Source organism: Myotis daubentonii, chromosome 3, assembly GCF_963259705.1.
Source record: "Myotis daubentonii chromosome 3, mMyoDau2.1, whole genome shotgun sequence".
NCBI classification, from domain to species: domain Eukaryota; kingdom Metazoa; phylum Chordata; class Mammalia; order Chiroptera; family Vespertilionidae; genus Myotis; species Myotis daubentonii.
Genome location: NC_081842.1, coordinates 54474692 through 54487787, shown reverse-complemented (window position 1 = coordinate 54487787; position 13096 = coordinate 54474692). Strand labels below are relative to the sequence as shown.

Here is a 13096-nt window from a genome sequence, read left to right as displayed (position 1 = left end):
CAAAAAAAAACACAAAAATGTCCACATTTAATAAGAAATACGTTGCTTATCGTTATTTCATGTTCAAGCAATTATATTTTTAGTGTTTTTTACAAAAGTTTTGGTCCATGAAGATTGAAAAATTTTTTTAAGTCCTTTTCTACAAATAAATTTGAGAAGCACTGACGTAAGTCAGTTCTTTTATGGGTCTTTAATGTCTCATTTGATTAACTCAGAAATGGGTTGAAATGGTTTCTAAGACTATCATCCAGCTCGAACCAAAAAAAATACGGAATATACTTATATTCTACTAGTGGCCCAGTGCACAAATTCGTACACATTGAAAGGAAATTAATTAGAAGAAATATTTCAATATCACTATTCGCCCTTTCTCTATAATAGAAGTGTCAACCAAAGTCACGATTGACAAGACAGAACACACACTTGAGACTGGTGCCAGCGAGAGCTTTATATGTATTGTGCATGCACGAGTCAACTTAGCCTTTTATACAGAATAAACTTGCTTAATTAGACCTGCTTTCTGATGCAGCTAAACTTTTTCCAGTCCAGTGAAGCACCCCAACTTCTTTCAGGTAATTGTCAACAACACAGAAGTAAATATAAACATGAAGCAGATTATTATTTTAGATCACTCAGGGAGAACAAAGGGTGAAATATTTAACTGTAGCAGTTTTTGACTTTATTCTGCGCAGTGAGAAAACTTGAAGTCATTTTCAAGGTCCATCATTTCTTATTTCTTTTCAGTCAGGTCAAATTTCTAAGCTTTCTAAATCTCCATTTCCAGCTAATGAAATGAAAATAGGATTCCACTGAGTCTCTTATCTACCTAACTCCAGGACTTCTGTGAGGAAAAAATGAGATGAGGCACAGAAAACACTTCACAGACATTTGGTTACGGTGTAAAATGCTTCCACCTGGCTATAAAGCAAGTGTTCCTGTGCTGAAGAAACTCCAAGAAGGCTAGTCGCTAGGGAGAGGAAGCCAGGCGTTGCTAAGTGATATCATTACCTGGACAGACACTGGGCATATTAGACTTTTATATATATAGACTACTGACCCAGTGCACTGATTCATACACATTGAAAGGGAACTAATTAGAAGGTGAGATGGGCCAGACACACCCTGGAGCCAACCTCCCGCAGTCTCTCCCTGGCATCTGCAGAGTGAGCAGGGGTCCCTCTGGCAGGTGGTGTCCCTTGGCCTGGCCTGCGGGGATTGGGCTGATACCGGTTCTCCAACAACCCCTGAAGAGTCCCAGAATGAAAGAGGGCACTCTGCAAAGTTGCTGTCATATAGGGTGTGAAATGCAAACGCAAGTGTGCAGTAAACCAGATTCGAGGCCAACAGTCCCCAGCAACAACATAACCCATGTCCAAAGGTAGAATTGTGCAGCCCCGCAAAGAATCAGGCTCCCTCCTCTCTGGTTTCAGGGTGCATCACCCAAGAACCGCCGCTGCCAAGTCACTGCAATTCAGCAGCTTCTGCGTTGAGCGTCTGCCCGCTGGTGGTCAGTGCGCATCATAGTGACTGGTCAGATGGTCAAACCCTTAGCATATTAGCCTTTTATATATATACTAGAGGCCCGGTGCACAAAAATTTGTGCACTCGGGGGGGGGAGGCGAGGTCCCTCAGCGCGGCCTGTGCCCTCTCGCAGTCTGGGACCCCTCAGGGGATGACCACCTGCTGGCTTGGGCCTGCTCCCCGGGGGATTGGGCCTAAGATGGCAATCAGACATCCCTCTGGCAGCCCGGCAGCCCTCGGGGGATGTCAACTTGCCAGCAGGGAGCAGACCTAAACTGCAGTCGGACATCCTTAGCGCTGCTGAGGAGGCAGGAGAGGCTCCCACCACCACCGCTGTACTGGCATCCATCAGCCTGGCTTGTGGCTGAGCAGAGCTCCTCCCATGTGAGAGCGACCTGACCACCAGAGGGCAGCTCCTGCATTGAGAGTCTGCTCCCTGGTGGTCAGTGTGTGTCATAGTGACCAGTCATTCCCAATCTTTCTGCTGTTAGGATCAGTTTGCACATTACCCTTTTACTATATAGGATAGAGGCCTGGTGCATGGATGGGGGCCGGCTGGTTTGCCCTGAAGGGTGTCCCGGATCAGGGTAGGGGTCCTGCTTGGGTGCCTGGCCAGCCTGGATGAGGGGATGATGGCTGTTTGCAGCTGGTCACACCCCCTTCAGGGTGGGGGTCCCCACTGGGGTGCCTGGCCAGTCTGGGTGAGGGGCTGAGGGCTGTTTTCAGGCTGGCGGGTGACTGAAGCTCCCAACCTCTCCTTTTTTTTTCTTTTCTTTTTTTATTCTGGGATTTATTTACCTTCTATGGCTATCACTGGAGCTGAGAGCCGGCTTTAGCTCTGAGGCTGGGCTCCAGCTCTGAGACCTCGGCTGCTGAAAGCAGGTATCTGGGTTTGTTTGGGTTCTATAATTGTAACACTGTTGCGGTCCTGCTGGCTCCAGCTCTGACAGCTGAAAGCAGGTTTCTGGGCATTGTTTAACTTCTATAATTGCAACATAGTTGCTTAGAGTGCAAGCTCAGAGGCCAGCAGCGGCAGGCGGGGAACCTTGGCTTCCTCTATCACTGGAGCAAGCAAGCCTCCTGTTTGCTTCAGCTGCCTGGCTGCCGGCCGCCATCTTGGTTGGCAGTTAATTTGCATATCTCACTGATTAGCCAATGGGAAGGGTAGCGAAGTTAGGGTTAATTACCATGTTTCTCTATTATTAGATAGCATATATAGACTAGAAGCCCCATGCACAAAAATTTGTGCACTGGTGGGGGGGGCCCTCAGCCCAACCTGTGCCCTCTTACAGTCTGGGACCCCTCGGGAGATAACCACCTGCTGGCTTAGGGCCGCTCACCTGGTGGCAGATGGCACACCCAATCCCACGGTGTCTGCCCCGTCTCCCCCAGTCACAGATGGCAGGCCCGGATCCCGCGCTGGAGCGGGCGGTGGCTCGGGATCGCGCTGAGGTCCCTGTGGATGTTCAGGCTCCGAAAGCGTACTTTGCTTTCTTGGTTTTGTTTTTACTTCTTGAAATTGAAATGTGTTAAAAAAAATTTTTTTGCCTGCACTTTTTCGGGTCCCAGGGACCCTGCTACGCACCAGCTGTCCTTTCCCAGCTCGGTGCTCCTCAGAGCTTTTCACGGAGGGGCAACCTTTTAGGTTGTGGGGTGCATTGAGAGAAGCCCGGCTTTCTGAAAGCGAGTGTCTGATTTGGGGATTTGTGGTCTGGCTGAGGAGCCGCCAGGGCCCACTCAGAACAGTGGGGGCAGCCACAGTGAGTGACCAAAGAAACCAGAGAAAAGTTAGGAGACAATAAACGGTTTGAATTCTAATTCCGCACGTTGCAGGAGCCTAGGTGCGCCCTGGATTTTCCAGGGAGAGAGTGAGCGAGTGAGTGTCCACTGTCCCTCACACAGCCGGCCACTTGGAGTATGACTTTCGCCAGCAAGGGCGTGGACGCGGCCGCCTGGGCCTTGTTCCTGCCTTTGCAGATCCATGTGTGTGTATGTGGAGGGGGGAGAGGCAATTAGGACCAGGAGGCGGGTACATGCTCTGGGGGTCACGAGGTCAGCGAGGCCTAGGTGCACCGGACACGCAGGGGCCACAGCCTAGCTGTTGGGGCCAGCAGGGAGCCGCGCTGGCCACCTGCCCCCGGGGTAGCTGGGAGCCAGGGCTGCTCCGCAGCACTCTGCTTTCCCCACCCCAGGAGGCGCTGTTTGTCAAACTTGGCCGCCTTGGCAGGAGGCGCCTGCCTGCATGTTCTCACCGGGAGAATTGTTCCCTTTGCAGTCCTTGGATCTGGGCTCAGGAACCTTAGCCTCACAGAATAATTGGGGGGGTGGGGGAGGGGTGCTATGAAAAGGGGTCTGGGACCCATCAGTGTCTGTGTTTTACCTGTGAATCCCGCCAGGCCTCCCACGTTCCAGGGCAGGAGAGAGGAGGCCGCTGGTGCTCCCCATGCATTTGGGGCGCGTTACCCAGTTACTTGCTTTTCGGTGCGAGCAGGACTCGGCCTGGCTTGGGTTCAGTCACCACATGTCTCCGGAGAGCCCCTTGGCCACCGTCTCGGCACAGAGAGCGAAGGCGCCTTCCCTGGGCCTGACAAACCCACCCAAACGTGGCCTCCCCACCTTTGTGTGAAACTTCACAGGTTGGGGTGGCCCTTGCTTGCCCGGCCCACGGGCAACGTGACCCCGCGATGCAAGGCAAAGCCCAGCAGCACTTGGGGCCTGCGTCACTGACCCGGGGCAGGCAGGGTTTGCCAGTGTGTGGCTGTTCTACCCTCTCCTGCAATTCACTGCACTTTCCAGGTGCCTCCTCCTGGGATTTCCCTCTTCTCAGGCTCTCCTGGCCCCTACAGCCTGCTTCCCTCCAGGGCCCAAGGTCAGTCCAGCTAAGGGTTTGGGGTTCTTCCTCTGGCCTCCGCCTGTGCTTGGCGCTGGCACCGACCCCAGGCGGGAGCCAGGCTGGAGGCAGGTAGCCGGGCAGTATGAGCGTGACCCCCAGGCGCAGAGGACGTGGGGGCGGGCCGCGCCTGCAGCTCCGCACTGGCCGGGAGAGCGCGAACCGCCGGCCTTAGGCGCATTGGCTCGCACCGGTTCCGAGCACTCTGAGTGGCCTGGCGCACGGCCTGGGCCTGAAGCCACCAGCCCTTGGAGGGCCCAGCGCCTGTCTGCGCCCACGCACCCCTGGCCGGGGCTTCTCTTCACCAGAAATGCACTTTATTACACTTTGGAAGGCTGGAAGGATGCTCACAGACTCCTCGGGCTCTGCTGCGAGCAGGAAGGAGCACCCAGGAGTGGGCACCCTGTCTCTGGTGGGCAGGCACGGGGGAGGGGATGGACACGGCTTGCCTTCGCACCAGCCCCCGCCTGCCCCCCGGTCGCACACGGGAGTGGGCCCTGTGTCTCCGGTGGGCGGGCGAGGGCTCAGGCGAGGCACTCAGCAATTGCTTTGCCTGAGCCCCAGCCCCCAGGCGGCACATGGGGGCCTGGATGGCGGCTTGCGCTGTCCTGCCCTGCCTGAAGTATGCAAATTAGCCGCCATCTTTGTTGGCGGTTAACCGCCATCTTAGTTGGCAGTTAATTTGCATATTTCGCTGATTAGCCAATGGGAAGCGTAGCGTAGGTATAGTTAATTACCCTTTTGTCTTTTATTAGATAGGATGATTTCTGGTTTTGTAAAGTGCCTATATATTTGAGGTATTTCCATACTCCTGATGTTGAAAGTACCATCACACTATCCTGGTTTTTCTCCATCTTTGGTTTATCTTTGCAGTCTGTGTCAGATGTTAATGTTCCTTCAGCTTTGCATTCTGGAGCCTAATATTTTCTCACACTACACTCTCCCCTGGCAAGCTGCCATCGACTTTTAGTTTCAATTGCCATCAATATGACTGACTCCTCAATCACTACTCCTTCCAGACCCAAATACTCATTTGCTTATTAAACAGCTCCAATTTGAAGTCCCACAGGCAGCAACTAACCTAACAGTGAACTAATCATCTTCTCCCTACCCAAACTTCTACTATCCCACACCTTCATAAATGGCAGCATTATGTACCTAGATGTCCAAAACAGAATCCTAAACTTCATTCTGACTCCTCTGACTCTTCCCATATCTTTCAGAGTCTACTTTCCTGCCACTAATTTATTTCAGGACACCAGTTTGTCTTTCCTGCACTAATGCAGCAGTCTTCTGATCTCTATGCCTGCCTCTTCTCCACTATGGCAAGTAGCTCTTTCTAAAACATCAAAATCTGATTAAGTCACTCCCCTAATTAAAACTTCATGGATTAGCCCTAACCAGTTTGGCTCAGTGGATAGAGCAGACCGAAGAGTCCAGATTCGATTTCGGTCAAGGGCACGAACCTCGGTTGCAGGCTCCATGCCCAGTCCTGGTCAGGGTATATGCAGGAGGCAACCAATCAATGTCTCTCTCTCACATCCATGTTTCTTTTCTCTCTGTCTCTTACCCTCCCTTCCACTCTCTCTAAAAATCAATGGAAAAATATCCTCAGGTTAGGATTACCAAAAAGAAATTTTTTAAAAAAAAAATGGAACATTTAATCTCATTTAAAAAAACAACAACAACTTCATGGATTATAAACTAGTAAATGAAGGTCAGATATCAGATTTATAAAATAAGGATTCCAGTGCCTAGGGGTGGGGGAGAGGATATTACATTTGGTATACACTACATAAAGTAAATACCCACATATATTATTTCTTAGTTTTTATAAAAATGTTGCTATATAAAGAAAAAAAATAAAAACTTCATTGATTCCCACTACACTCAGAATAAATGGAAGATTTCTTAACATGGGTTAAAGCCCCTCCTAATCTGGCATCCAATTAATCTATTCGGCTCCATTTATTGCATCTCCCACTAGCTATGCTCTACTCATTTGGAATTATCAATTCCTAAACCTATTGTCTCTGCTTTCTTGTTTCTGTATATATGCCTGCCCCTATCTCCTCCAGGCTTTTGCACATGTCCCTCCTGCTAGGAATATCTCTCTTCTAGGTTTTATTTTATTTTTATTTATTAATTTGAAAGAGAGAGAGATTTGTTGTTCTACTTATTCATGTATTCATTGGTTGATTCCTGTATGTGCCCTGACCGGGGATCAAACCCCCAATCTTGGTGTATCGGGACAACACTCTGACCAACTGGGCTACCTGGCCCAGCGCTCTCCTCTAGGTTTTAGCTAAGAAGTTATTTCTTCTGAGAAGCCTTTCTTGACCTCCCGCTTTTGTGAACCTTACCATTTCCCCGCTGTGTTACAATACTGATGTATGTGTCTGTATTTCAGTTAATCTTTAAGCTTTTTGAGGACAAACATTCTGTCCTGCTCATGGCATTATCTGCTGGATCTGAACAATGCCTGGCACACTGCAGTCTATCACTAAATACTTAATTTATTAGTAAGATTCTATTCGCAGCTCAACAAAAAAAAAGTTCCTCAAAATTTCTGTTCAAACGTCATTATCACCTTTTGAAATAGTTCTTAAAATCCCAAAGAGTTTTCTTTTGACATCTAGAACACTTGCAACCACCTTTCCTGAAAAAGAACATTTTAATACCCAATAGAAATGTATTGTAGAAAAGACTAAGAATGGAAATTGGCCACAAAGCCAAATACCACACACACCAGCTCCTAATTTCTGTAACAAATATTCATTCAACAACTTTAGAGAAACATTAAACTAAGGTCTCTTTTACAACTGAGGTTCTATACTTTCATTAAGTGCATAAATGTCTACTATGCACAAAGCTTTAGCATTCTATAGTAACAAATCCATCTTCTCAGAGTATTTCCTCTACCCTCACATATTGTCTACCTTCTGATTACCTATAAATTTTTACCTATTCTATAGTGTCTGTGTATCCCTTATCTCAAGAATTAATCTGATTGCCCTGACGAGTGTGGCTTAGTTGGTTGGAGCATCATCCCATACACCAAAAGGTCTTGGGTTGAATTCCTGGTCAGGGCTCATACCCAGATTGCCAGTTTGATCCTTGGTCGGAGTGCATATGGGAGGCAACCAATCTCAATGTTTCTCTCTCTCTCCCCCTCTCCCTTCCTCTCTCTCTAAAGTCATATATATATGACATACACACACACACACTAGAAATTCGTGCAAGGGCTTGGCCCTCGCAGCCCCGGCTTCATCTGGAAGGTCGTTCAGCTGTCCAGTCTAATTAGTATATTATGCTTTTTTATTAAAGATACATAGCCTCAGGTGAGGGGGAGGGGAAAATTATTTTGATTACACCTGTGTATTCTGTATATGTATGGCTGGATGCCAGCCCAAGTTGGTATTAATGGGTAATGCCACAGTTCAAAAAATTTTTTAAAACAGTACTTTTGGTGTTACCTTCAGACCCAGCAGCACATTTTTTCCTCATATTTTGGGAACTGATATGACTTTTTATTTTTTATTTTATTTTTTAAATATATTTTATTGATTTTTTACAGAGGAAGGGAAAAGGATAGAGAGTTAGAAACATTGATGAGAGAGAAACATCGATCAGCTGCCTCCTGCACACCCCCTACTGGAAATGTGCCCGCAACGAAGGTACATGCCCTTGACCGGAATCGAACCTGGGACCCTTGAGTCTACAGGCTGACGCTCTATCCACTGAGCCAAACCGGTTAGGGCTGATATGACTTTTTTTTAAATATGACTTTAGATTTTCTTTTAATTAAGTTTATTGGAGTGACATTGGTTAATAAAATCATATAGGCTTCAAGTCTACATTTCTATGATACATGATCTGCACATTGCATTGTCAGCAGTCATTCAAGGCCATGTATGAGGAATACCAAGTTCTAAAATGTAGTAGACTATAAAGCAACATGACTGGTTTTCTACGTAACTTCAATGTGATTAATTCAAAGGCCATCATTTCCCTTGGCTACTTGCTTATCAAAGAGTTTGGTCACTGCCCTTGCAAGTTGCTCAGTAGTTAGAGTGGACTGAAAGATCCTTGGACTGAAGGGTCTCAGGTTCGATTCCTGGTCAAGGCACGCATCTCGGTTGCGCATGCAGGAGGCAACCAATCCATTGTTTCTCTCTTATCGATGTTTCTCTCTCTGTCTCTCCCCATCCCTTCCACTCTCTCTAAAAATCAATGGAAAAAATATCCTCAGGTGAGTATTAAACAACAACAAAAAGAGTCTGATAATAAAAAAATGTAATGTTAACTAAAAGTTTCAGAATTCTACTAAAAAAAAAAAAAATACAAAAAAAATCAGCAGAAACCAGTTTGGCTCAGTGGATAGAGCGTCGGCCTGCGGACTGAAAGATCCCAGGTTCGATTCCGGTCAAGGGCATGTACCTGGGTTGCGGGCACATCCCCAGTGGGAGATGTGCAGGAGGCGGCTGATTGATGTTTCTCTCTCATCGATGTTTCTAACTCTCTATCTCTCTCCCTTCCTCTCTGTGTAAAAAATCAATAAAATATATTTTTTTTAAAAAATCAGAATTCTAAATTATGTATACTATGTCCCACAATGTAAAAATAAAAATAATAGAAGTCTGTAAACAAAATTTGGAAAATAAAATGTAAAATAAATATTGTTGTGAGAGTGGACTTGTTTTTCCTTTTTCAAAAGTATTTCATGTTGTGGTATTTTTTTTTAATATATTTTATTGATTTTTTAGAGAGGAAGGGAGAGGGATAGAGAGTTAGAACCATCGATGAGAGAGAGACATCCATCAGCTGCCTCCTGCACACCCCGTACTGGGGATGTGCCCGCAACCAAGGTACATGCCCTTGACTGGAATCGAACCTGGGACCATTCAGTCTGCAAGCAGACGCTCTATCCATTGAGCCAAACCGGTTAGGGCTTGTGATATCTTTTTAATAATTTTTAAAATCATAGTCATTACTTCATACTCACATATCATACAGAGCGGTATGTTCTATTTAGTGAGAAATAAGACTTAAAACTCAACTTTCTATTCTATTTCTAAATGCTACAGAAAAGGTAAGACTCACTTTTTTTAAATGTATTGCTTTTACCAGAATGCTGAGCCTCCAGATAAGTAAAATCTTTTTGAAATCAGAGCATAAGCTCTTAAGGTCAGTTTAATTCATCCAGCAATGAATAAATATCAAATATTCTTTTACCATAAATACTACAATTTAAAAATATATGTGGTCAAAACCCCAAATTTTATTAAGATACATGAAAAAGACTAATGGAGTCAATCATGTTTCTAATAGTTCATCACTATTTGTAAAAAATAAAAAAGTTTAAAAATCCTCAAAACTTAATAGAAATTCATAATACATTAAGAACAATCTAAGGTATTTTCCCTTTTGCTTTCTGTACCATAGTCTACTGAAGGTCTCCAACTTGATTCAGAAACAGAAAAGCTTGTGACCAAAAAAAAAAAAAAAATTAAAGAAAAGCAAAAAGAAAAGCTTGTGACCAAGAAATAAGTCATGTAGATAGCAGACAGAAACAGAATTAAAGCAATTAAGTGAGTCACTGCATCTCACCACACTCTAGGCTTTGTCTATATCTAACAAAAATGTTGCATTAGAAGAAATAATGTGAGGTTAAAACAATCTGAGTTCCTTAAGGGGTGGTAGGATGGCATAAAAACTGAAATTAAACAGGTAGCATATTAAACCATCTCTAAAAAACCTGAATAAAAGATTAATAATCTGCAATATCTAATTCACTACAAAGGTTTTTCTATATATAAACACAATCAACAATTTGTATTAACTTATATACTCAATAATTTTCTCAATAACGATGATCTGCTTAACCATTGGGAAATCCATTACATCTTTAATCACAAAAGTTTTTAAATATTAAGAAAAGTTATCCCACTCTTCATCCCAGTTTAATTACAAATTTTACTTTGCCAACTCTGGCGTGATGTTTCCTACCCACAGGCTAATGCACCAGACACCTAGCTACTATTGCAGAGCAACAAAATAAAACCAGCTTTAATTGTAAAACAGCAACTTGCATGCAACCTGCAGGACTTAAAACAACGTAAAATCTTATTTCACCAGGCCTTGCACCTCTCAAACACTCCGTACATTAACAGCGGAGCCGTTCTCTGCCTCTAAGAAATGACCAGATAAAGGGCAGATCTCCCAAGTGAAGAACGAATATTCTGACCTCCTTCCAAAACGACCAACTCGAACGGCAAAATTACACTCGCCGCACGAGGAACGCTTCCCTCAAATCACTCCACGGAGAACTTCATCATGTGCTCCGCCCTCTAATAACTCATGCAAAAAAAAGTTCAGCACCATCAGAGACACGAGCCCTGGAGAATGCACAGAATGGCCGAGGGCCTTTCCTCCGGGCGGTGAGGGGCTCGGCGTGTGCCCTTCGCCAGGGCCCAGAGGAAAAGAGAAGCCGAGACTGTGGGGGATGGATGACTGACATCCAGAAACTGATTTTCCCTCGAAGAAGTTTCTGCCGCCATCCCTATTTTATCAGCAGGAGGCCCCGGCGCCATGGTCTCAGCCTCGGTTTCATTATGGGGAGGTGGGAAACGCCACCCCGGATTCCTCCGGGCCTTCCCTATGAAGTTGGGGGGGTCCCCCTCATTCTTCTCTGAAAACCTCAGTCTTGAAGGCACTCCTCAGCCCCCCGCCCTCTCGGGCGGCCTATCCCGCGGGATCGGGGAAGGCGCCGCCGACACCACCGGCGTCGCCGTTAAGACGGGAGGCCCCAAACACTCCAGGGCCACGAGCGATGGTTCCGAGGGGCCCCGAGAAGGGCAGGGCAGGCCAGGGACAGGGGGAGAATGACCTGGCCGAGGCAGGAAGGCAAGAGGTAAGGGGATGCACTGCACCCCATGGATGCACTGAAACGAGAGGATGAAGAAGGAGGAGGGCGGTGGCCCGGGCGCGGCCCCCCACCTCTACCGCCCCCAGGTCGCTGGGCCGGCGGGGGCGAGTGGGCTCGGCCCCTTCTCGGGGTCCGGGCTGACAGGGGGCTGGGGAGCCTCCCTCCACACTACGAGGAGACCGAAAACCAGGGTGTGGGGTGCGTGGGGGGAGGGGGAGGCCGTCTGCCGCCTGGACCCGGAGACCCAACGCCGTCGTCGCCTCTTCCTCAGGAGAGGACGGGAGCGGTGGGGAAAGCCCGAGGGAGGGCTGCAGGGAGGTACGGGGAAGCCCGAGGCAGACCTGCCGCCCGCTCCAGACCCCACTCTCCACCTTCCGGTAACCGCGTCTCTTACCGGTGATGGCGGTGAACTGCTGAATTAACCCCTTCAGCGCCGAGGACGCCGCGGAGCCCCCGTGGGCAGCCATCTTACCGCCGCCGCCGCTGCCGCGGAACAACAACACAGACACACACGGGCCGCCCTCCCCCACCTTGCCGTCCGGTCTGCGCAGGCTCAGAGGCCGCCACCGCGCTCCGCCTCCCGCGCCCCGCCCCCCCCACCCAACCCCTCCCGCGCGGTCGGCGCAGGCGCACTCGCAGGCGCGTCCGCGAGTGGTCTCTGCTCCGCGGGTTCGCTGTTCCGTCGCTGCCTGCGGCCGCGATCTCCTCTGCAGCCTCTGGTGCCTTGCTCTCCAAGCTCCCAGGCCGTTCTCCTAGAGTAGACGCAGTATTGGTTTCTGGTTTCCGAAGGAATGTTCGGGCTTGGCAGGTAGTAGGCTTTTCGCGTTTCAGTTTCACAAGCCTTATTGGCAGACCCAACTGCCCAAGACATTCTTTTTCTTCTTTTGCAGCTCCATAGCCTTCTGCTAAGTCTCCTGTAGCTCCCATCAAAATACAAATTCTACATCATCGCACCGAAGCGACTTTCGCCGTGCTTCTCACCCTCTAAACTAATTGCATAGCTAACCTAGTGCGGGGACCCATCCAACAGAAGTAAAATACCAGAACCCTTCGCGCCAATAAAGCACTGGGTGCAGAGTCTGACACATGGTAGATTCTAATGAACTATTGTCCAGCCCACTTTCCTTCAGTAAATTTGTCAATATGTCTCCTCTCCAGGTTTCACTTAGTTTCCTCACCTACAAAGCGAAGAGGTGTCATTTTTGTAAAAAAATAAAAATAAAAATGTGTGTATGTATATGCAGAAGAGGAAAAAAAATGTATAGAAAGGGTACTGGCAAGGTGTCCTCAAAACGATAATGGTTTCGCCGAGAGAGGAAGGCAATAGACGGGTGGTGAAAGGGGATTTTGTGGGGGTTCTTATCCTATTTATTTATGTGTTTACTTTGTTAATCCTCACCCGAGGATATTTTTCCATTGATTTTTAGAGAGTGGGAGGGAGAGGAAAAGACACAGAGAGAGAAACACACATGTGTGAGAAAACACATCCGTTGGTTGCCTTCCACAGGGGATGGGGATTGAGCCTGCAACCAAGGTAAGTGCCCTTGTCCAAAATTGAACCCAGGACCCTTCAGTCCACAGGCCAACACCCTATCCACTGAGCCAAACTGGCTAGAGCTATCTTTTATTTTTAAACAAAGACAATATTAGTACTTTAGTTACATAATTTTAAATATTTTAAAAATCCTTACCTAGGATATGTCTTTATTGATTTTTTAAATATTTTTTCTTGATTTCAGAGAGGAAGGAAAAGAGAG

General features: G+C 47.3%; 1 protein-coding gene and 1 long non-coding RNA gene across 4 annotated transcripts in view; one reads left to right on the top strand and one right to left on the bottom strand.

Moving 5' to 3' along the window:
* UBXN7 (UBX domain protein 7) overlaps nucleotides 1–11889 on the bottom strand; it is a 93011-nt gene extending 81122 nt beyond the window's left edge. The window contains exon 1 of one of the 3 annotated variants that reach the window (XM_059687500.1): nucleotides 11734–11889. In XM_059687500.1, the coding sequence (XP_059543483.1) occupies nucleotides 11734–11806 (73 nt within the window). In that variant the 5' untranslated portion in view covers nucleotides 11807–11889. The remainder of the gene's footprint in view (nucleotides 1–11733) is intronic. The other 2 variants (XM_059687501.1, XM_059687502.1) reach the window with 2 other exon arrangements.
* Nucleotides 11890–11979: 90 nt separating this feature from the next.
* LOC132230285 (uncharacterized) overlaps nucleotides 11980–13096 on the top strand; it is a 61132-nt gene continuing 60015 nt past the window's right edge. Inside the window, exon 1 of the long non-coding RNA XR_009451842.1 lies at nucleotides 11980–12147. This is a non-coding gene — a long non-coding RNA (uncharacterized LOC132230285). The remainder of the gene's footprint in view (nucleotides 12148–13096) is intronic.